Genomic DNA, 23449 nt, shown 5'->3' on the forward strand with positions numbered 1-23449 from the left:
GCAATGCCTGCTGCAATAAACACCACCAGGTCTTTATTCTTAATTTACAAACATATCAATTTATGAATATATCAAATATTTTATATTAGGCCCTCAAAGCATGTAGGGCCAAACGGAGCAAGATCAAGCAAATATCCAGTCTGTCAGAGGTGGGGTTAATGTGTGGGGCATCCTCTGAGAGGGAAATGTCCTGTAAAGGACATAAAGCACCCTGGTGGGTGAAGTGAGGTGGACAGAGATGCTGCCAAGGGCAAAGCAGTGCTTTAGATAAAGCCCAACGGGATGGAGGAACGGGACTTGGAAGATAAAATCAATAGCTCATGGGGCAAAATCCTCTTCCTCCAGTGTAGGAAACTCCCCATGAGAGTCTGTGCCCCCAGCGAGAGACCCCGGGAGCAGGGATTACAGCGCCTGGGCTTTGTTTGCTCATCTCCTTGGCAAAAGCTCCGATCCCAGCGGGTCACGGAGCCCCGTGGCCGTGTAATTACGCGTTATTAACCGTGGAAACAGGGAGCTGCAGCGGGGAGGGACACCCAGCCCCGGCCCCTCTCACCTGCAAACGCCTCAGCCCTGCGAGGGCTCCCCCTGCCAAGGCTTTTACCAGGCAATTTGACGCAGTGACCATTTAACTGGAGGGTAATTACAGGAGAAGTATTTAATGGAGCCGAAAGTGTGTCCAAGCCTCTCTGCGCTTCTGCTAGTGCAGCAGAATTCCGCACGCCGCCTGCCAGGAGGGAAAGCTCTTCAAAGGCGCTCTCTGAACCCTCGGAAATGCTGAAATATCTCTGGGTTTTTCCACTCTCGTGCCGTCCGCTCTCACTGGGGCCTCTAAATCCCCAAGGTGGGGTGGGAGAGGGGCCACAGAATCCCCAGCAAGGCAGCACAACCCAGCTCCAGATTCCCCACATCCCGGGCAAAACCCCAATCTTCTCAGAGCAAGGCAATGCCAGGGCTTGCTTCTTTTTTTTTTTTAATCTGTTATTTTAAAGACCATATATTTGCTGCTGAGATGAAAGTGCTGAGGTTTGGCCTTTCTGGCCACCTTTTGAAACGGCTCCCGGACAGCTCTGCATCAATGGAATTAATTCCATGAGAAAAATCCATTCGAGACTAATGTCTTGCTACTGCAGGAGCACGCCATGGCAGCGAACAGGAGATATAAGCTCTTAATTAAAAACAAAGAGAACCTCTATCCCCCAAGGCCTTTATTTCAACAGCTCTGGTTAGGGAGCCTGTATTTTTCATTTTCCCAATAAAAACAGCTACGAGCTGCAACTCTTTGAAGACCCTTGTCAAGGCCTTGAAGCTGCATAAAATTAGAAAAAGGAGAAAACAGCTCTATTTCATTTGAAAGGGAGAAAACTGGAGTTACTCTTACAGGCCAGATATTGCTACCCCCAGTCTCTTCCCACACTTGTGCTGTGTGGATCTCCCTCTCCTCAGCATCCCATCCTCAGCCCTGCCATGAGTCCCCTTCCTCTGTTCTCACATGTCCTGGGCACCAGGATGCCAATGCCTCCTCCTGAGCATTGTGGAGAAGCTGGGACAAAGCTGCTGGACTCAAGAGGCTTTACAGCTTCCCCAGCCATCAGAAATCACATCTGAGCCCCAAAAACCTCATGCCCTGATAAAGCTGCTTGCGGACAGAACAATTCAATCAGGAGCGTGGTGTGGCCTCCCTGCTGCCACCGCCGGCCTTTCCCAGGGGGGATCAGCCAGATTTGGCCGTAACATGAACCTACTGCTGGTTAATAGCTTGTAAGGAAAATCATTTACAAAAGCCACAAGGGTCTGATACAGGGGTGGAGACACAGCAGAAATCTTCTTGAAAAGCCTTGTCACAGTACACAGCCAGTTCCTCTGCTGCCCAATCCACCATGTCACAATTGGCTCTGCTCTTCCCAACACCTTCTTGCTGGCAAAGCTGAGGTCAGCAAAGCAGCTTGGTTTTTCACCTGGTAAATCAGTGATCTCTCTGAAACCCAGCCCAGGGAGTGTTAGACATCCTGAGGTGAAAACGCAGCTTCTCAGCAAAAAAACCACCAAGGCTCCTGGCAACTTCCTGGTATTTTGAGCTGGACTGATGAAAGAAAGAAAATATCTTCCCGCCACTGCTGCTGCTGCAAAATGTTTTTGCCAAGAAGGAAAATCCTGGAGGTTTATGCTAAAGACACTGGGACTTATCTTCTCAGGTGTTACAGCAAATATCACCGAGCAATAAATACTTGGAGAGCAGCAGAGGGGAGTTTCTGGCTCAGTGAGAGGCACGTGGGAGGATGTGCACAGGCACGTTCGCCATCCGCGCATCCCCGGAGTGTCCCCACTCCCTTGTAGGGAGAGCTCAGCTGATGCCACCTCCTTTCTGGCTTCCACCACCATCCTCCACCCTTCAGGAAAGCTGCAGCTATGCATGGCCCTACAAGGGATCCTTTGGGCAAGCTCCCAGGATGGGTAATCATAGTGCCAGCCCAGGAGACACCATCCAGCTCCTTCACCTCCTCTCTCCGTCCCCGAGCTGCGGCACCACCCCACGCCTCGGCACGGTGGATCAAAGAGGCAGCTCCATCCTCGCTGCCCAGCGTTTTTTCTTTTAAACACATTTTATCTTTAATTAATTCCTTTGAAGCTTTTTGCATCTACTATCTCCTTGCCTCCAGCAACCCCCTACTGCACCCTCTTTCTGGAGGCAGGGTCATCACCAGCGGGAAGCAATGCCTCTGTTATTATTTATTCCTGACACACTGCTGGCTGGACGTGGGGAGGGGTGGCCTGGGGCCACCACCAGCTCAGATCCAGCTGCCAACACCCACATGGCCCCCGCATTCCCCCAGGTGAACCCCAGTCCTGGTGAAGGGGTGTCCCTGAGCACCAGCTCTGCCACAAGCTCACAGACTGCGGTGCCAAACGCGCCGCGACCGGTCATCAAATACCACTAAGAGCAGCAGACAGCACATGGAGTTTTCTGCCTTATAAAGCACTTAAAGGTTTAATTAAAGGCGGCTTTATCCTAAAGCTCCTGAAAGGAGGCTCAGACAAACCAGCGAGTGCAATTCCTGCCTCGCGCTGACAGCTCTGATTCATTCCACTCTTCCCTGCTTTGGCTGAGGCTGCGGGACCCGGGGATGCTCTGCCTTGCTGGAGGAGCCCAGCCCACGTGGAGAGTGCCCGGTGAACGCTCCTCACAGCCCTTCCCACTTGCAGCATGCTGGAATTTTAATTATTCCCCTCTTTCCCTGCTCCAGAGTAAAACGATTGTGACAGCCCTGAAGAAGGAAGCACATTTTTGAAAAGCACAAGCATAAACTATGCCTGGGTGAACATCCTGCACGCCCAGCTGATGCCAGCAGTGCTGTGCTGCGCGGCAGGGGTGGCACGGGGACAGGAACACCTGAGCCACAGGTCACCTGAACCCCCACAGCAGCACCCACAGGGCCAGCACACGCACCTGCCTCTGCTCTCATCCCAAGCATTACCTGCCATCACTCCTCTGCTGCCTCTCCTGCCTATGAGATGAGTGATTCCTATTCCAGGGGAATTTTTTTAAGCTTGTTTTTGCTGTCAGCGACTCACGGAGGCATTGTTTCTGGCTTTTTTCTCTCGCTCCTCAGCGAGGAGGAAGGGGGGCGAGAGGATGATCTGACAGAGCAGAGCTGCTCCCATTGCTCACCTCAGCGAGCACCGCTGCCTCTGCTGAAGTGAAGTGGGTCTTTTTTACCACCTTGTGTGCACCCCAAGGACCCCATGGTCCCGCACAACCACCATGGACCCAGAGGCAAAGCACAGAGGGATACAAGGATGCAGAACAAGAGGGATATGGGGGCAGCAGCACAACAGCAGCCACCTGCTCTGATGGAATTAAATGTGGGGGATCTGCGTGGCTCCAGGAGCCTTGGGACAGCTCTGCCAGCCCTGTGGGTGCCACACACAGGTGGTTCCACCCTGACCACCCTCCCCATGTGCTGGGGACAGCTGAGGGACCACAGGCAGCGAGAGCAGCACCGCACCCACCGCGGGCTCCCGTCAAGGCGCCTCACCAGGCAGGGACTGGCAATGCTCGCTGAGGCAAATAAACCGAACAGGCGAGTTACCTCATCCTCATTTGTAGCCATATGTTTTTCCCAGCAGAGAACAAACACTTCCAGCCGCTACAGCTTATATAACAGAGCGGAGCAGGGCTGGGAAGCTGCGCGGCTTCGCACAGGAGCCGCACCAGCAAAACTGGCACGGACCCTGCTTTGAGACAGAGCCGGCTGCTCGCTCCCAAAACGCTGTCCCGAGGCATAGCAGGGGCATGGAGCTCCCACTGGGAGCATACTGAGAGCTCTCCTGGGTGCTCAGCCCCAGCACTGGAAGGAAAAGCGGATCTGGACCTCAGGAGCTTTTCAAGTGAGGGTGGATGAGCTGGGATCAAACAGGGCCTTTAGACCCGGGAAGAAGTTTATCACATTCACTGCTTGAAGAGAAGTTAATTAGCAAAAACTCCGATCATGGAGAAAGCCCCTAATGAGAGCTAAAGCCTGCAGATTAAAGCAGCTGGCCCCCTGGGAGCTGCTGGGGCTGCAGCTCCCTTTGTTCTGCAGGACAGCAGTGGTGGCACTGGCAAGTGGGTGGCATCACTGCCAGCTCAACTTCGCCTAAACAAGGCAGCCCACTCCAGTGAGTCCCAGAGCCCCAGCACATGCCAGGAGCCATCCTCCCACAGCTGGTGCAGGCAGAGGGGCTCCTGCAGCTGGCTGATGGCAACAAGCCCACTGGACCTCACCCTCCTGGACTGGATGATGCCACTGAGGCCAGAGGGACTGACCCCAGTGGGGGGAGACCAGGCTGATGCTCTCATCATGCAGAGAGCAGCAAAAGCCCCAGCCCTTATCAATACTCCCTCGCTGATCTACCCAGCCCATTTCAGCGTTTTGTAAAAGGTGTGTAGGCTGGGAGTTATTTTTCGGCTATAAATAACCCCTTTAAGTCAGGAACAACATCCTGGTTGCATCGTCTCTTTTTGCCAAGCGGGGCAGGCTGGATAAATTAATTGGGATTAAGATTAGGCCGTAAAATTCCTTTTCATTTCGACTAGAAAATCGCAGTGGGCTCAAAGCAGTCGATGCACAGTGAGTAAATTCTGTAAACTATCCACCGGTATCCCACGGTTTAATATCAGCAATAACAAATATAATTTGCAATAAATGGGAAGCAGCTTTCCCATCCATGTCCACGCAGCAGCCGGCGCCGGGGGAAGGCATTGCTGTGCCGAGCGTGATGCTCAGCGCGATTACGGGGAGATGGGCTGTGGATGGAGACTGTAATGGGAAAACACAGCGAGCGGCTGGAAAACGCCTCGGATAAAAGCGATAATCAGCGCCGAGCGCCTGTTTAATGTCACACTAACTCCTGTCCCGGGCAGCGCTGCCACGGGGACGCTTGTGAACCCTCCTGATGTCCCCAACACCTCGCTGTCCCCCTACCTGTGCTGTCTCCCAGCCCACGCGGCGGGCGAGCATCCTTCCCCCCGCTGCTGTGCCCTGCGGCCGGCTCGGCGGTGCTGCTGCGCCCGGGGCCGCTGCGGGACCCGTCCCCGCCGGGCACCGGAGCCGCAGTGCTGGGGGGCACCCGGGGCGGCGTGGCGGCCGTGACAGAGGTGACAGCGGCGGCGGCAGTGCTGGCGGAGGTGGTGGCAGCGGCGGCGGCGGCGGCGGTGGTGGTGGTGGTGGCGAAGGCGCTGGGCAGCGTGCTGCTCTCCAGGGAGTCCTCCTCGCCCGTGGGGCCCCACACGATGACCTCGGGCAGCGCCGTGGGTCTCCCGTCCCGCGGGGCGAAGCCGCGGCCGCGGAGATGCCGCCGGCCCCTCCGGGAGCGCGGGCGGCGCACGGGGCGGGCGGCGGGCGCGGCGGCGGCGGGGGGGGGCGGCCGGCGGGAGCGGGGTCGCGGCACGGGGGGAGCGGGGCCGCAGGTCCAGGCGGGGCCGGGGCGGTGCAGCTCCTCCGTGCCCGCCGTGCCCCAGAGCGAGCCGCGGGACAGTCTGTGCCGGAGCGCCGGCCGCGCCGAGAGCTTCGCGCCGGGGCCGGCGGCTGCTGCGGGCTGGCAGCTGGCAAGGTCCATGGCTAGGTGGAACATGGCTATTAGAATCCAAGCATGGCTTCCGAGCGGGCAAGCTGACCTGTGGATAGATAGGGATTGTGTTAGAAGGGCAGTGGGGTAACCCTGCTCTCCCTCTCAGTGTCACACTATATCTCTGAGCCCAGCCATCCAAAACATCCCCCAGATACACGGGTGTCATTGTCCTCCCTGGTTCTCCAGCCAGAGGTCCCCAAAACGGCATCATAGGCATGCAGCACCCCATCCCCCTGAAAACTACTACCACCAACATGACAGACTGAGGATCCCCATTCATAATTGTGACTTTTCACTTGGTCTGGGGATGATGGGAATGACCTGAGGATGGATTTTACCAGGAAACACTCTAGAGGAGCAGCCAGTGCCTGCTTTGCCCAAACTCAGTCCTGTTGGGTGAATTATCCAAAGCAGACGGGCCAGGACAGCTCAAGCAGCACAAGCTTTCACTCCAGGGACACTGAGATGCAGAGGTACCAGAGAACCCATCCTTTGCTTCCCAATCCCACAGGCAGCATGATGAATCCCTCAAAGGGCTGGAGCAGACGAGTCCGTGGGCTCTGGTGCTTGCACGTGTGGCCCATCTCCCACTGTGGCAATCACCCACACTGCAGCAGGAACATCCTCCCACGGCACATCCCCTCCCACAGCGTGGAGCACCCAGGCTGAACATGACCCTGCAGGAGGAGCAGCCCTTTCTGCTGCCCTTTCTGCCACAGAGCAGCTGGAACACCCCTGAGCTGCTGGCAGCTTCAGCAGTTGGAATTTTGCTTTCATGTCACCGTCACATCACGTCATGTCACAGCCCTCTCCATTCCCCAGTGACAGCACACTGAGGCTCTGCTCCCCTCATGTCTCCTCAGTGATGCTCCCCCACATAAATCAGCAAGAAAATCTCTGCTAGGCAAATTTCTGTTGCCTTCTTCCCATCCTACCCCCCTGGAAAGAAAAAAAATCGTTAGGCCAAAACCCAAAAATCTTTACTCCATTTTACTTCGCTTTTACAGGAGAAAGACTTTTGTCGAACTCAGCAGGAGTTAATGAGAGCTTTACATGGCTAAACGGGCTAATCCTCTGCAGCAGCGCCCGCACAGTCCTTGGGAGCACGACAGAATGTGCATCTGGTTGACAGAAGCATTTGTACACTCCCTCTGTGCGTGAGCAAGCGAAGCTAAAGGAGCTGACCTGGATACTCCCAGGCACAAGCTTTTTCTGCTCAGAGGATCTCTGCTTTTTTCCTAATTGGGTATTTTTTCAAAGCGTAACAACATTTATTTTGGGGAGGGAGAAGGCAACGCAAGGAAAGAGCGCAGAAGGAGAAAGGGAAGAGCCAGAAACAGACAACAGGAACCAAAATAGTTCAGGCTGGGGGAGGAAGGATTTCAAGGCTTCAAAAAAACCACAAACCACCCAAACCGTGGTGGTGGTGGTGGGTTTTTTTGGAGGACGACAGAGTGGTGGCAGCACGAAGAGTGTCCCCCACGTGCTGCAGGCAGTGCTTCCACTGGTGAGGAGCCACAAGCTCATGCTCCAGCAGGATCATCCAGCACAGACTCACCTTTGCAATGCTCAGGATCACTCCTGTAGCATGTCAGGCTTGATTTCAGCCTCTGCCCAGCTCCCCAGCATCACCTGAAATGTCTCCTTGCAAGGAAGGAAAGGTGCTGGGCACCTCCTGACATGGCACTCACTCCAGGTGCCACCTCTCACACCATCTGTGCCCACCCCCAGATCTCATCCCCTTCCCAGCTCTCTGTGTTGCTCACACTCAGAACTTTTATGAACAGCTGCTGAACAGAGCCAGGGAAGATGTGCCCAGCCCAAACCTGGAGCTCACTGCATCCCAGCCATTGCCTGGAAACTTCTGAAAGACAAAATGCCAGTACTTGCTGCTTGGGATTGGCAGCACATAGGAAAAACAGATATTTCCATCTCCTCCTGTCTCCTTGTGACAATTCAGGCAGAGTGAACTTGCAGGGGCTTGCTTCTGCAGAGCCTGCCCGACACAGCTGCATCATTCACAGCAGCATCAGGAGATGTGTGGGCAGAGGCAACACCCAACCCTTACCTTGCCCTGGGCCATGCTGGAAATTTGTGTCCCAGCATGGCCAGGCAGTGCTGGTGACACCCAGGACACCAGTGTCCCTCACTGCTGCCCAGGTCACAGGCTCTGGCATGGGGATGGACACAGCAAGGGACACCCAGATGGGGCAGATCCCACTCTGTCCCAAGGACAGCTTGGGTCACCCTCCCACCAACGTCCCATCAAGCAAGGGGCTGTCACCCCAGGAGTGCCCTCCTTGCCACCACACCAGCTGGCACGTCCCCAGGAGATGGCTTCAGCGACAGCAGCAGCCAGTCCGGTTACCTCGGAGGAATTTTGTGTGGCATGCGATCTTCTGAGGGCTTTGCAACAACAGATAAGAGCAAGTGTCCTTCAGAATAAATAGCAGCGTGTAGGAGTTGCCGTTGTCCTGGCAACGCAGCGTGATGCGCCCGGCGCGGCGGCGGCAGCGGGGATGGATGCGGCAGCGTGGCGCGGCCAGAGGCAGGACCACCCTGCCCTCCCCTGCCTCCCGCGCCCCCTCCCCACGCCACCACCCTGCCAGGGCCGGCAGAGCGAGCGACACGTCCCGAAGGACACCCACGGAGCGAGGATAACGCACCGCGAGGAGCGCGCATATCGGAGCGAGGACACATCCCGCCCGCATCTCCTGCCACCACCTTGTCCTTGCCCCAGAAAAACCTGGGCTGTCCCAGGAGAGCCCGCTGCGGCTGGCACAGCACGGCCCGGCCCGGCACAGCGCCCCGGGAGTCCCCATGCTGCCGGCAGGACAGGCAGGAGGAGAGCATCGCTCGCCTCTCGGGAGCGCCCGCACAAAGTCACCGCTGCTCGGAGGCCGGGAGGGCGTTCCTGCTCTGCCGAGACATCAAACGGCTCAAACACCTCTCCAACGGCACCAGCTGCTCCTCAGGGACAGCAGAGGACCCTGACCTGCTCACAGCGCATGGGAAAACTCCCTAAGTGCACCCAGAGAGGGGCTGGGGCATAGGGAAGGGAACACATCATCCAGACCCACACACAGCATCCATCTGCCTCGGAGCCACCCCTGGCTGGAGGTACATGTAGACCCGAGGGATGTATGGAGCAGGGCTGTGGTTACACTCCTCACTCAGGAATCAGGGCTTTCCTCACCCCCCTACAAGCACACACAACCCATTTTGCAAAGAAATTTGAGGAGCGTGGGCAATTTTCACATTCCTTCTTTTCCCATCTTGGAGGTGAATGGGAATGTTATCCCAAAATACTGCTGGAACTCCAGGAAAAACTCAATAAAACTCTGAAACTGGGTTAGATAAAGGAACACGGAGTGGATATATTTGAGAAAATGAAATCCTGTCCTTGATCTCCTCATCCAAGGCCTTGTCACAAATCCACTTCCCTGGCTCCATGGATGGTGAGGTGGCCACACTCACACACAGAAAATGAAACTCCTACAAATATTTACCTGCAACAAGCATGAGAGCAGATTTCAAGGAAACTGCTGGGCTAATGGCATGGATCAGGCACTCCAGGACTATTTCCTGAGCCAATCCAAGCCCATCCCCGTTCCAAAGTGATGGAACTGAATGTTGCACTGGAGCCACCACAGCCTCCCCACCCAACGCACCTTTCAGAGCCCTCCCCTGTATGAAACCCTTTCCTGAATCTTTCCAGGTGCAGCTGAGTGCTTTGAAGAGGAGGACAGTTGATGTGAAAGAGATTAATTTCAAGGGTGCTGGAGGATCTGAGCTCACCATGGTCCTCAGCAGTGGGGAAGAGGCTGCTGTGGAACTTGGCATTACTGTGCCTTGGTACCAACCTCCATGTGCAGGGAGGGAATGGAGCAGCATCCAGCATGGAGTGGGACAGAACAACCCCTGCCCCAAGCTTGGGAACCCTCAGGGGTGGCAGCATCTCAGGCAGCCCTGATACTGCAGACAGGACATGGATTAATGCAGTGCACCCGCTGTGCTCCCAGAACCCCCCGGCTCTGGTAATGTGTCTGAAAATTAGCTGGGATCACGGCTCTGACAAACATCAAAACGCCACCCGTCAGCACTAACCCACTTCCCCAAAGCCTCAAAGGCTCACTTGAGTGCAGTCCCTTTCATAAGGTCCTTTTTTGCTCTCCAGCATCAGCCCCTTTCTCCCGTGCCTGTGGAGACACTTCACAGGAGCATTAACTGTAGAATAGGCTGATTTTTAATGCAGAATTATACAAATGGAGCCATTCTTCCATTTCATGCCTCCTGTTAGGTAATCTATCGGTATTGCACAGGGAATCAAGGTTATGTCCTTGTTGAGGTGATTTACGAACTCTGAGCATTTCATATCTCCAAACACCAAGCGAGGCAGGGACAGAAATATTCCTGTGAATGCCTGGAGCAGGAGCTGTGGTCAGAGAGTTGGGGTGATGTTTCCTTGACCCAGGCAAGACAAAGCAGGAAAGCAGGCACCACGCTCTAGGAAAAGCATCCTTGGCAGCGCGGCTGCGTGTCCTACAAAGGCATCGGGAGCAGGGCAGGTTATGAGAGTACATGCAGGAACTCAGCGGCTCCACACGGAATAGAACGAGGCCGCTGCATCCCAGTGGGTGACTTTCACACTGGAGCAGGAGGAAGAGGGGAAAACTTCAGTGGCAGATACTTGGCCCGCGACTGTGTGTCCTCGCTGAGGTGGGAACTGCAGCCACCGCTGCAGCAGCTCTCCTCTCCATCCCGCTGTCCTGTGTGATGATCCCTGCAGTGCAGAGACTGTCCTTTGTTGTCACACCACCAACCATCACCATGGAAATGGAGCATTGCCATTCTGCACTCTGGGCTGGGCCGGGACTCTCCGCAGGGCTGGGAGGAGGGGAGGTGCAACCATCCCATGGATGAGTGCCAAAAGCCATGTGGCGAGTTACGACACAGGATTGTTGTGGTGTGATGTAATAGCCTGTCTCAGTATCCCAGTTCCTTCCCCAGGTGTGCCAATAACCTCTCCCTTTCCCTTCCTTGCCCCCTGCTAAGTGCTGTCTGTCAATCTTGGCATTCCAGAAAGGGCGTTGTGTGATTGGCGAAGTTCGAAAGATGCCTCTCAGCCCTGCGGGACATTGGGCCATCCAGGTGTCATTTGTCTTTAATTTAATTCCAATACTTATTTAATTCCAATATTCCAGTATTTAATTCCAATACAGGATCAGCAGGTGACCTTGTGGACCACTCCCACATGGCATCCACCATGTCCCACCCCACACCCCAAGCATCAGCAGCACCATGGAGACCTCTCTCCTGAGCCATGTTCTGCTACAGGATGAGCTTTTCTGATCCCAGACCCAATGGGAACTGGGAACACACAACACACTCTGCCATCTGTAGCCCCAATCTCTTCCCAGATAATTATAAATTTGTGAAAATATGGCTGCCAAGCTCTTTAAAGCCAGGACTGGGACTTAAGGCACAAAGGCTGACACACAGTAGCACTAAGTAAATTAAATGTGCCACATCACTACCTATCTATATTACAGTCCTGAGCTTCAGGATTACCTACTAATAAAAGTGATATTTAAAACAAGTCCTAAGTTCCTCCACTGCCCCCTTCTCCCCACAAGTAATTAAACCGACGCCGCTTCCCGCAGCGGAGGGGTTGGGATTTATCACGGAGGGAAATCAGCAGAGGGTGAAATAGGTTGAATCCTCCCTGCCACGCTGCTGCCTGTTGGCCAGGCAGACAGCAAACACCCACTTCCCTGGCAAAATGGGGCAGGGAGAGGTTGGGTGGGGCTGGGAAGCCACGGATCCCCCCCAAGGATGGAAATACCAAGGTGGAGGCAGCTGGATCCAACCCTGGGAGCCATGAGATAGGGGCAGCAGGGCGGCCGTGCCGGGGGGAGCCACTCGCTCTTCTGCCTCTGCCTTGAGCTCAGCCAGCTGCAAATAAACAATTTTACCATTTGAATAGCCGCGAGTGCGGAAGGCATAATTAATACCCAGCGGTACCATCAGCCAATGTGCTGATGCGGGAGGTGCAGCCCCTGCCAGCGCCGGCAGCGCTCAGTGCTGGCTCCGCAGGGCCGGCCCCGGCTGCTCTCGCCTCCAGGCCCGTCCTTTGCCACAGGCAGGGGAAGGGCAAAGCCTTGCAGCACCCTGCTGCTGGTGCCCACCAGTGCAGGACCCCTCTGGTGCATCCCACACCCGCAGGATGTGGCAGAGCAATGTGGGGAAGAGTAAAAAGGAGCGGGCACAGAGCAAGCCCACGTGGCATCGCTGCGAAGGCAAGAGCTGCGCCCAGTTGCTGCCAAAGTTGAGCCAGCCTTTAACCCCGAGTTTCAAGTTCAGTTCCCACTCTCAAATATTTTAAAAGACGCTGACAGGACAAAATGTCCAGTGCCTCCAGCCAGCCTGAGGATGAGTGTGAGAGCTAACACAGTGAGCTGGCCAACACTGTCCATTATGGTCAGCCTGGTTAAGCTTGCTCTAGAGAGGGCAGGATATCTACTTGAGAGAGTTTTCTCTGGTCTTCAGGGATTATTTCAGACAGGATTTGAAAAGTGCCAGGGTGGGAAGCCCAGAAGTTTGCATGCATCTTCAGACAAAAACATGCCTCAAAATTTTCCGTGCAAGACCAGTGCTTGGTAATTTACCTGCCACTGCTCTGGCAGCTGCAGCTCTGAGCTTAGTCTGGCTCCCCTGGGAAGACTCAGAATGCTGCAGGTTCATCTGTGAGTGTGGCGAGACAGGTCCCAGCCAAGCCAGGGGATGAACTGTCTCAAGTGCTTCCCAAGGGGGTTAACACAGTGGCAAGCTCAGGCCCTGCATCCCAGGGTACTGCTGGAGCATCCCTCCTGGCAAGGCAGAGTGTGGGTGCTCCCGGAGCATCCCTCCCAGTGGGCATGGGGCAAACACCACCGGAATATCTTCCCTCAGCAGCACAGCCTGGTTACCACCAGAGCATCCCCCTCATGGGCACAGCTTGGGTACCAATAGAGCATCCCCCACAGTGGGCATGGCTTGGATGCCACTGGAGCATCCCCTGTAATAGGCACAGCCTGGGTGCCACCAGAACATCGTCCGCAGTGGGCACAGCCCAGATCCTACCAGAGCAGCCCTCCCAGCACACACAGTGCGAGTACCACTGGAGCATCCCTCCCAGCACACACAGTGTGGGTACCACTGGAGCATCCCTCCCAGCACATACAGTGTGAGTACCACCACAGCATCCCCCTCAGCACACACAGTGATGGCACTGCTGGAGCATCCCTCCCAGCATACACAGAGTGAGTACCATGAAAGCATCCCTCCCAGCACATACAGTGTGAGTACCACCACAGCATCCCCCTCAGCACACACAGTGATGGCACTGCTGGAGCATCCCCCTCAGCAGGGCCGTCGCTCCCCCCACCGCCGCCCCAGGCAGCAAACACTGCGTGCATTTAGCGTGGCAGGGCTGGACAGTGGGGTGTTTCATCAACCCAGCAGCGATAACACTCGCCTTTTGTCCCTCCTGGATAAAGGGGGTTTGTGAGCACTGGCTTTCCAGCCCAAACTGGCACCTGTCGCCAACTTACCCCACTCGTCCCCCCCTCGAGTTCCACAGCAGCGCTGGGGACCAGGCAGCAGCAAGAGCTCCAGCTCAGACACAACTTGCTGGGAAGTTTCAGATTTCCAGATCCACCAAAATCTTGTTGAAGAGCTGTGGTCTCAAGCTCTGCTCTTGCTGATATTAAAAACAGTCCATAAACCTAAGGAAATCAGGGCTTTCCCCCTCATTTCAGCTTCCACCTAAGCCTCCTCATGTGTTCCAGCTTCTCATGCCACCACAGAATCTCTGCCCAGACTTTACATGCTGTTGGTGACCTGGCACTCGAGAGGGTGCTGCCTTCTCCCATCCCCATGACAGCAGTGGAAAACACTCCCCCATGTACCAAAATCAGTTTGCTGAGGGAACAGGATTGCAACATACGCTGGAGCACGTTAAAACCAGAGCTTAGAGATCATCCCTGGTGTTAGTTAATGCTGCCCACAATAAATAAGGCCAGTGGCTGAGCTGAGTGGCTCCCTGCTGTGGACACAGGCACAGGCAGAACACTGCAATTCCCCACAGTCATCACCCAAAAAAATTTTGCTTTCTCTGCTTTGCTCGTGAATTTTCTTCCATTGCCACACATCTGCCTCCTGTACAATCAACTGCAGGATGATCAGGCATCCCCCTTGGATAAAAGGTCTTCATTGGTGTGTCCAACTAGGATGAAATGCTCAGTGCTGTTGGATGGGACAGGATGGAATGGGATGGCCTGACATGGCAAGGCAGAAGCAAAGATCTTCCCACTGAGATGGCAACAGTCCTGCCAGATCCCAGACTAGAGCTGCAGCCTTATAAGGGGTATTGTTCCTCTGAATACACATCCACAAAGTGATTCCAAGAGACAGCAACTGAGTCAACCCAGCCCTTAGCTCTGAAGGACCTACAGTGAGGAAAACCATGGCACAAATCTATGGCTTATGCTGCCCTTCAACCCCAGCGCTTTCCAGATAAATAACCCAGCACTGATCGCATTTTCTAAATGAATGTGCTCAAGCATGTCATTACAATGAAAGCAGGAAATGCTTTGATCTTAAAAAAAAAAAAAAGTTGGCTCAATACATCTAAAGTAGCAGCTTAACAAGCTTTAAAGCAAAACAATTAAAAGAGGTCTGTGGTGTCTTTGTGACACAATGTGCCTTCACGGGAGCTGCGCATCAGAGCCTGCTGTGGTATCCGTATCAATGGGAAATGCCTCCAACCATGGAACACATCCAGGGAGAAAATACCTCATCATGGGATTTTTAATGATGGCCTCACGAAGTGCTCTGCTTTCCCAGGAGCAAAGACAAGTGCTGACCCACTGGAAGCATCTGGATGGCCAGCACAGGGCCCAGCCAACCCTTCCCCATGGCAGAGGCTGGATGTCCACATAGGGATGTCCATTTAATTCAGATCTTCATTCCAGCACCACGGTCTCTAAATGGATCTGCTCTCAATTTGCCCTGCAGTGACTGGGATCCAAACCTGTCTTTCTCCTGGGAAGTCCCTGGCAGCCCAGAGATTCACAGCCTGCCCGGAAACCTCAGCAGCCATCCTCAGAAATGAACATAGGGAACACGTCAATAATTTCAAAAGCTCCATAAACTCTAACAGAGATGGAGAAGATGAGAGGAATGAAGACTCTGAAAGCAGAAAGAGGAACAGATGGCTTTTATGGAGCAAGAAATACAATAGGAAAAAATGGAGCAGCAGAGCTCTCTTTGAAGGTGTGAAACGTCAGTAGGGAAGCCTGGAGAAAGCCAAAGCCCAGGAGCTGGGAGCTCAGTGCAGGGCACTGCATTGCCCAGTTGAGGCTCTGGCTGGTGGTCCTGGGGAGCCCCCAGCCCCCCTGGCTCCTGAGACAGCACTGGCTCTGCCCAGCCCCACCACAGGGACATCCCGCTGCCAGAGAAGGGTCAGCGTGACACGCAGCATGGAGAAAGAACAGCCCAAAAAGATGATGAAAAAGCCAAGCTAAAATAGAAAGCAAAGGCAGCGGGAATGAACTCCGGGGCAAAGACTCTTGATCCTGTCACAGAAAGTTCTAAATCCCTTTTAGCACCAAGCAATTTCTTTTCCATGGAGAAGAGCCGTTCTCTCTGCCATGGCCATCTCACTGTGCAATACAGCAACCAGGCAGCTCACAGGCTTTCCCCACTGCAGCCATGAAAAATCCTGATGGGTCAAAGTGACGATGAGGATTTACCTCCAGCACCTCAAGAACACTCTGCCATTGGGGGCACAGCCCCTCAAAGCCCAACTGACAGTGTGTCAGGGATCACTGTGCTCTGCATCTCATTAAAAACACCCAATAATCCCCTTTGCGAGAGAGATTAAACTTTTGCAGCATTATCTCCAATGGGCTGGCAGCAGGGGATGACCTCCTGCATTCCTCAGTATCTCAGCTTCCTTCAAAGGCACCTGTGCCAGCAGCTTTACTTCCATCCTCATCCATCAAAATTAGCAAAATTGATTTTGCCAGAGAATATGTCACTTTGACAGGAGCCCAGAGTAAGTCCTGAGTGTGTCACGTCAGATGATGCTGAGGTAGAGCCTCTTACAAAGACAAGAAACAAGAAGATGAATAACTCATCCTTATCCTTTCCATGAAAAACTTCTCAAAAGAAAACGCATGAATGACAGATACTTGTAGGAAAAAAGGTTGATTCATTTTGGGAGTTCTTTCTAAAATAACACTTGCCAGCATCCGGAGCGGTCACACTTTCCCTACATAAACGCCCCGCCGCTGCGGACTCAGCCAAGCTTTGGCTCTGGCCAGGAAGAGGCAGAGCCAACCACGCTCCCGGCGGGGTGTGTGGCTTCATCTCCTGGCATTCATCACCCACGTTCCGGTGGGTCCTTAACTGGATGTCCTCGTCCATGTCAATTAACTGCTGCTTCATTACCCCAGTCCTGCAAAGGGAGCAGAGATGCTATGGCAGGCGCCGGGAGCGGGGCTGGGGTCACGCACGGGACTCAGGCAATTACAGAACGCGTCCCTGAGGGAGCCACGTGTGCTTGTGCTCGCTAGGCAGGCAATTCCCAGGGGGGACAACCTGGGCTGGCCCCGACCTTGTCACATCTTCAACCTGAATGGCGTGCAGTCAAGTGGCAACATCAATTAGCGGCATTTGCTCTCACCGGCGCCTCGAACGCTGCTGCTGAGCAGCGAGTCCCCAGCCTTCCCATGCTGAGCACAGCAGCTCTACACAGCTCCTCAGCTGGCCACATTCCCTCCTCATCAGCCTCAGGAGTTTTTCCTGACCATCCCATGATGCTGCAGAAGAGGCACAGCCAAAACCCTCATGGACAGGAGCCATCAATTCTCACCAAGTTGTAGCTGAAAGCCACAAATCTGCTCTCCTGTGTGGCACAGCATGGCCCCACAGGTGGTGTGTGCTGTGCTGCCGTTGTCCTGAGGCACACGGTCACCCCTGTGCCAGCACGTCCCCATCTCCATGCTTCTCCTGTGCTACAGCACGTGCCCTCTGGTGAGCTCCAGTTTTTTCCACCTCAGTCATCCAGACTTGCCTTTTGGAGGAAGCGCCTCGCCGCTCCCAGGCTACGTGTTGTTTTTGAAGCAGCTTTTGCTCAGCCTTTATTTGGAAGTCAGTGGAGTTGGAAGTGCTGGCATCACAGCCAGGCCAGCAAAGCTTCACTGCTCCTGCCTCGCCACAGCTAAGCCTCATCCCATGGATGCTTCACCAGGGTCCGGAGCAGCGCCGCAGCCAAGGCGCTGCTTCTCCTCCCTGCCAGCTCCTGCAGCAGGAGCTGAACAGTCCTTTCCATACCCACAGAGATGCTCTGCCAGGGAACAGCTTCTGCTCCCAATGGCTCTGGCTCATGGGGACACAGCAGCCACTGGCAGCGGGGACACAGTGCCCCTGGGATGCTCCAGCACCGCCAGGGAAGCGGAGCTGCTGAGAAAGACCTTCAGAGCAAACTTCAACAAAAATCATCGCATGTCAAAGCGTATCTCCTGCCTACACATCATTTCCAAGTCACAAGGAGACATTTTGCAGATCGGAGTTGGAAATGAGCACTTTGTGAATGACTGGATTTATTTATTTCCATAAAGTCCTCAGGCGAGTCCCAGTGGGTGTTTGGCCCCCTGCCCCAGGCACCCAGCGCCTGCTGACCCCACCCCTGCTCATCTCCATGGAGCTGCTCATCCACCTCCAAACAAGCTGGGTTGTTCCTCCTTTTCTGAGCGTTGCTTGGGACCATAAATGCCAAATCTCTCAGCACTGATGGGAGGACACTCCCACACAGCTGTACCTGGGGCAGGTCCCCACCCTGCTCCTAGAGCATCACACCCAGCACCCATGTGAGCACAGCACCCAGCCCTGCCACCACACCACAGGCAGTGTGGGCACTCTGCCTCCAGCTTGGGCAGAGTTTTGGGAGCGCTGGAGGGTGATGGAGCCAAAATGCTCATCAGTCCCCACCGTGTCCCCAGTGAAGGAGCTCAGTGCTGCACTGAATGGAGGCTTTAGTGCAGCTTCGCCTTGCAGAGCTGCTGAGGCCGGAGAAAGTAACTGATAAACCCACAAAGCAGAAGAGATTCAGCAGCAGACAAAAGCTCATTTCACAAGGAATCCTCATAAAACCAAATTAATGTTGAAGGATGAAGGCAGGTAAACCTCCCACGGTTAAGTTCAGGCCACTGAGACTCAGTTTAAATCTCTCAGCAGTTCTGATTTAATCAATGCATTTCCAAGTGAAATTAGATGAAGTACATCTCCATCACAGGAAATTATATAAGCTATCAAAGTCTGTAGGTGCAAGTCCCAGTAAAGAAGAGCCACAGGAAATATTCATATCGATTCAAATTCCATTTTTAAGGAGTCACTTCAGGTCCAGAGTTTAATGGTTTTTTATAAGTGAAAAAAATCACTCTGATGAAAACAGTGAGCCAAGGCAAGGAAGGGCCAAGCAGTAGATTTGGGAATAGCCCCACATAACCCACGGTGACTGCTGGGATGCTGGCAGAGGAGCCCTCTCCCAGCAGCACCACCCAATGTGGGAGGGAAAGAAAATGGGAGGGAGGAAAGATGGAAGGAAGAACAGAAGTAAAACCTCTTTTTTTTTAAAGGAGGGGGTGAAAGCGCCAACAATGTCACACCATCCACTGATCCCACCCAACACACTCAGCCTCCAGGAATTATCCTGCTGGAAGAGTGTTGCTATCAAACCCAAACTCCATTGGGCTTGAACTGCTGTTGCCCGCTTGGTCACCACCAGCCCTCCAGGAGAACAACAGGCACCACAACCCAGAGCAGAGCAGCTCCTGCTCAGCACACTGAGCTTCCAGTAATCTTTCCTCCCAGTCCTTCTCCCATTAGCTATATTTAAAAGCTTAGGCATGCATACATTTTCATAATAAACCTCAGGCCTGCTGGAGGTTCTGTTGCTTATTCACACCCTATGGAGCTGCCCTTGGGAGCCTGCATCCATCCATACCTACAGATACCGAGGTAAATACGGCACGCTGGGACAGCCTGAGGATCACATTGGGTGAGGGAAGGTGGAAACACAGTTGGAGATCTATCCTCTGCCTGGCTGCCTTTCCTGTTTTCAGTCTGGGCTCTGAAGGGACATTATCAACCCCTTCTTTCCAGCAGATGACCACGATGCACAGCAGGGCCAAGCCGTGGTGCTCCGGCCGCGGGAGCAGCTGGGCCGGCAGCTTGCCCGTCCCTGTCCCGCCTGCCCAAGGCTGGCACAGCAGCTGCCACACGGGACAGCCCCCAAACACCCCAGCAGCACCACGACAACTCCCACCTGCCACCCCACTGGAGACACCACCACGACAAGGCTCTGCTGTTATTAGAACAATTATTCACACCCTGGGAAGCGCCGCTCCCCTCGCCTCATCTGGGAAATTGCTGCCAGCACGGAGGTGCAAATCGCTGCATAAAAGTGCAGTTTATTCAAGCATTATTGTGCCTGTTAAGTATCATAGCCGGTGACACCAGATGAATTTCTGTGACAATCAATCCACCCGGGAGCAGCAAGCTCAGCCCCTGTGTGGATGCAGGATGAGTAAGGACTCCTCAGTGGAGGCCATTAACTCCCACTGCTTACTGCTCTCATTACTTCCCAGACTGCAAGGCTTGCATCTTTGACGAGCGGCTGAATCTACATTTGACAGTGTGAACCCGATGAGTGAAATTCATGGAAAATGTTTGCTTTGGCAGTAACTACAAGGCCCATAAAGTTTCCACGGAGCCAATGTGCAGGGATGTATGCTTTTAATGAGTTGCTTTATACAATCGCCGAGAAATTGCGAACGGTGGTTTTTACTCCTACTGCAAATCACTCCAGAGCTCAGCGCTGTAAAAACCGTGGCATATTGTTTAAAACATTATATTCATAGCTATGGAGGGGAAGTCCTCGGCAGCTCTGGAAGCCTGGCACGCTGCAGAGAGCTGCCGTGCCCTCGCAGGCGGGCGCAGGCACTGACGCAGGCGTGTGCACGCACACGTATGTCTGTGCACACTCAGGGAAGTGACAGAGCCACTGCCACCTCCCAAAAAGAACAGATTTTGCCCCGCAACACCCACACCTGCCAAGAGCAGAGCGGGGCTGGAGCATCGCTGGGACCTCGCAGGGGCTTTCAGGGCAGCACTGCTCGCTGTGCCCCGCTCCAAATAGGAGAGACGAAGCTTCCCTTCACCGAATAATTCTGAGAATGCAATTGCACACGGGTCCTGCCCTCCCCGGCAGCTCACCGCGAGGTCAGGCATTGCCACCGCCCCGGGCGAGAGGGATCCGACTTGAAAGGAGCAGCACGGTACCATCTCCCCGCCGCAGGCAGCCGCTCCAGGCACAGGCTGCGCGGGGTGAAACGGGCGCTGCAAAGCTCCGCTGCTCCTCCCGAAGCTATTTTTCTAGTAGTCTTGGAGAAAATGAGGAGAAATGACATGGGAAATGTCAGAAATAAAGCCAGAAGCAATTAGAGTAAGAGAGAAGGGAGAGCAGCAGGCAAGGTTAGCAGTAAAGTTATCTCTTATTAAAAATAAAACACGGAGGGACTGGAAGCTGATGAGGTGGCAGAAAGGACAGCCTGGTGCTGGGGATCCAGGATGCATAGCACAGAAATTCGCAAGGCGAATGAATCGAGGAGGGAAGCAAGCAGAGGGCTCCTGTTTCCATTGCTAAACTCTCCTCAAAAATAACAAAGCAGAGGGCGTCCTCTGTTCCCAGGATTACAGCTTTCTGCCGCGCCAGCCTCGGGAAGCGGCCCTCCAGCTCCACTGGGCTTTCACCTGACACGAAATAAATCCAAACGCGTGGCACCCTGAGAAAACCCTCGGGTGCTTTCGCCGGGAGGAATTCCTAAGGTCACTACATCACCACAGACTCTGTCCTTCCCACACGCAGCAGGGCATCCTCGGCTGACGGACGGACAGACGGACATCCCCAGCGGCAGCGTGAAGGTGCTCGTGTGCCCGGGCTGTCGGGGGGCACCAGCCAGAGGCACGGGACAAAGGAGGGGGGCATTGGCAGCCAGCTCGCCACGTGCCTCTGGAAGATGCGGCGCGGCACGGGAGTGTGAGAGAGAGAGGCCAAGGGCCTCCCCCAGCTGCTCAGCACAGACAAAACCCCAGTTCAGGTTTCGCCCTCCAGGACTCCATGCACAGCCCGGACAGAGGGACAAAGCCTCCAGCAGCGATTCCCACGGCTGGCGGACAAAGGCTCCTTGCATCACCACTCGCTGTCCATGGTGCATTCGGGGGGCCCTGCCTGCCTCCCTCCGTGCCCCCAGGCTGCAGCCGCGCTCTGCCGGAGCGCAGGGGCGCGGGGGGCGGCGCGGGCTGACGGTGCTGCACCCACCATCCGCTCACCCCGCAACTCCCCTGCCCACGCAGCCCTGCTCCCCCGGGAGCAGCCACAGGGCCCGCTGCGAGCGGCGGGAGTGGGGTGGCCGCTCGGGACTGCTCGCCTTGGGACCCCTGTCCCCAGCAGCAGGTGATGTGCCGGAGCCACCGTCCCGCTCGGTGGAGGGACGTTTGGGGTTTGACCCCTGCCCGACACAACCGCTCAAAGCCAGGGCTTTCCAAATAAAAAATCGAGTTGGGGAGAACAAAACAGATCGTGGATTTCACTTTTCCTTAGGGTCTCACTTGCTTAACCCGCTGCTGCTTGCACTCGATGCCACTGAGATGGGCTCAAAGCACCAAAACCCAGGTACTGCTGGGGCTCCGGGGCCGCACACAAGCAGGGGCCGGGGCCAGGGCTTTCCAGTCACAGCACCATGGAAATAACAAGATTTCGGCTCAGATGACTTCGCAGCGGTAATGAAAATGTGTTACGTAACACTTTGCCTCCGTCTCCTCTGCTTGGCAATTCTCGATTAATCTCCCAAACACATCCATCCATCTATCCGTCCATCCCTTCATCCATCCATCCGTCTATCCATCCATCTGCCCGCACCCCGGACGCCCCCCCAGCCCCTTCCCCCGAGCAGCCCCCGCCGGGGCGGCCAGAGGGGAGCGAGCAGCCGGCGAGGGGACGCTGACCGCGGCTCCATCTCCTGGGCAGGGCGGGCGAGCGGGGCGGGGGAACCGGGTGGGGGGAGCCCGGCACGGCGCGGAGCGCGGACCGGCCGCCTCCCCGGGCTGCACCGTGCGCTCCCCGCTCCGCTCCACACACCGCTCTCCATCCATCCCGCACCCCGCTCCGCTCCCCAGCCCTCTCCAAGTTCACGGTTTAACTCCGCCGCTCCCCGAGCGCGCCCGGCGGCGGGATGCCCTAAGCGCTGCCCGGCGGGGCCATCGCTCCCCGCTCCTACCTGCTTCCCGGGAGCCGTCGCATCCACATCGTCACGTCTCGGCCCGGCCCGGCCCGGCGGGGCTCAGCGCCTCAGCGCTCCATCCGGGCGCGCCGCCCCGCGCCCGCGGCGGCGCTCAGCGGCGGGGCAGGCGGCGGCCGGCGGGGCGGGCATGCCCGGCGGCGCTCAGCGGCGGCGGCGAGGACGGGGGGTCTGTGCTCCGGTGCTCCGGCTCCTCAGCGCCGGCGGGGCAGCTGCGCGCCCGCGGAGGCTGCGCGCCCCATGCGCGGCTCGGTGCGGCTCCGCTCGGCTCGGCGCGGTGCGGTTCACCGGGGCTCGGCTCGGCTCGGCTCGGCTCGGCGCGGCGGGGCTGGGCGCGCGCGCGTCTCTGCGCGCACCCGCGGGGCGGGGGCGGGGGGCCGCGGCGCGGGGAAGTTGCGCGGGGCGGAGGCGGGGGCGGAGCGCGGCCCCTCCGCGCCGCGGCCGAGCGGGGGTGGACCCGGCTCGGCACCCGCGCTCACACCCGCTTGCGGCTCCGGCTCCGTTGGGGATGGCCGGGCAGTGCCGGGACCCCGCCGGGGATCGGCCCGTCCCTCCCCGGGACGCTCCGGCAGCCGCTCCCCCGCTGGAGAGCTCCTTTCCCCGGACCCCGCGAGCAGCCGCTCGCCGGCGGCCCCGGAGCGCGGAGCCCCCGCTCCGCCGGTAGGCACTGGCCCAGCCCATGTGGGCACTGGCCCAGCGGCTCCGCGCCCCGGAAGCGTGGTGTGGCCGCGCGGAGCCCCGGTGTCCCGTACAGCCCGTCCCGGCCCCGCGGGCAGCAGGGGAGTGCGGGTTTGGTCCGTGCTTTGCGGGTAGGGCGAGGGGTCCCCCCGCAGTTCGGGAGCCCCGGCCCGCTGGCCGGTGGAGCGGGCCCGGCTGTTTCTGCAGCGGGCTCCACCAGCCGGCAGAGCGGGCATCCTGCTCCCGGAGCGGGCATC

General features: G+C 56.2%; 1 protein-coding gene across 1 annotated transcript in view; it reads right to left on the reverse strand.

Moving 5' to 3' along the window:
- The window catches only part of AJAP1 (adherens junctions associated protein 1), a 35398-nt gene extending 12811 nt beyond the window's left edge, over positions 1-22587 (reverse strand). Inside the window, exons 1-2 of the mRNA XM_054292165.1 lie at positions 22494-22587; positions 5463-6154 (exon numbers count right to left, since the gene is read on the reverse strand). Coding sequence (XP_054148140.1) covers positions 5463-6154; positions 22494-22522 — 721 coding nt within the window. The 5' untranslated portion in view covers positions 22523-22587. The remainder of the gene's footprint in view (positions 1-5462; positions 6155-22493) is intronic.
- Between the last annotated feature and the right edge of the window lie 862 nt (positions 22588-23449).

This window comes from Melozone crissalis, unplaced genomic scaffold, assembly GCF_028551555.1.
Source record: "Melozone crissalis strain CALT ecotype California unplaced genomic scaffold, PUWL_Pcris_2 ptg000107l_1, whole genome shotgun sequence".
NCBI classification, from domain to species: Eukaryota; Metazoa; Chordata; class Aves; order Passeriformes; family Passerellidae; genus Melozone; species Melozone crissalis.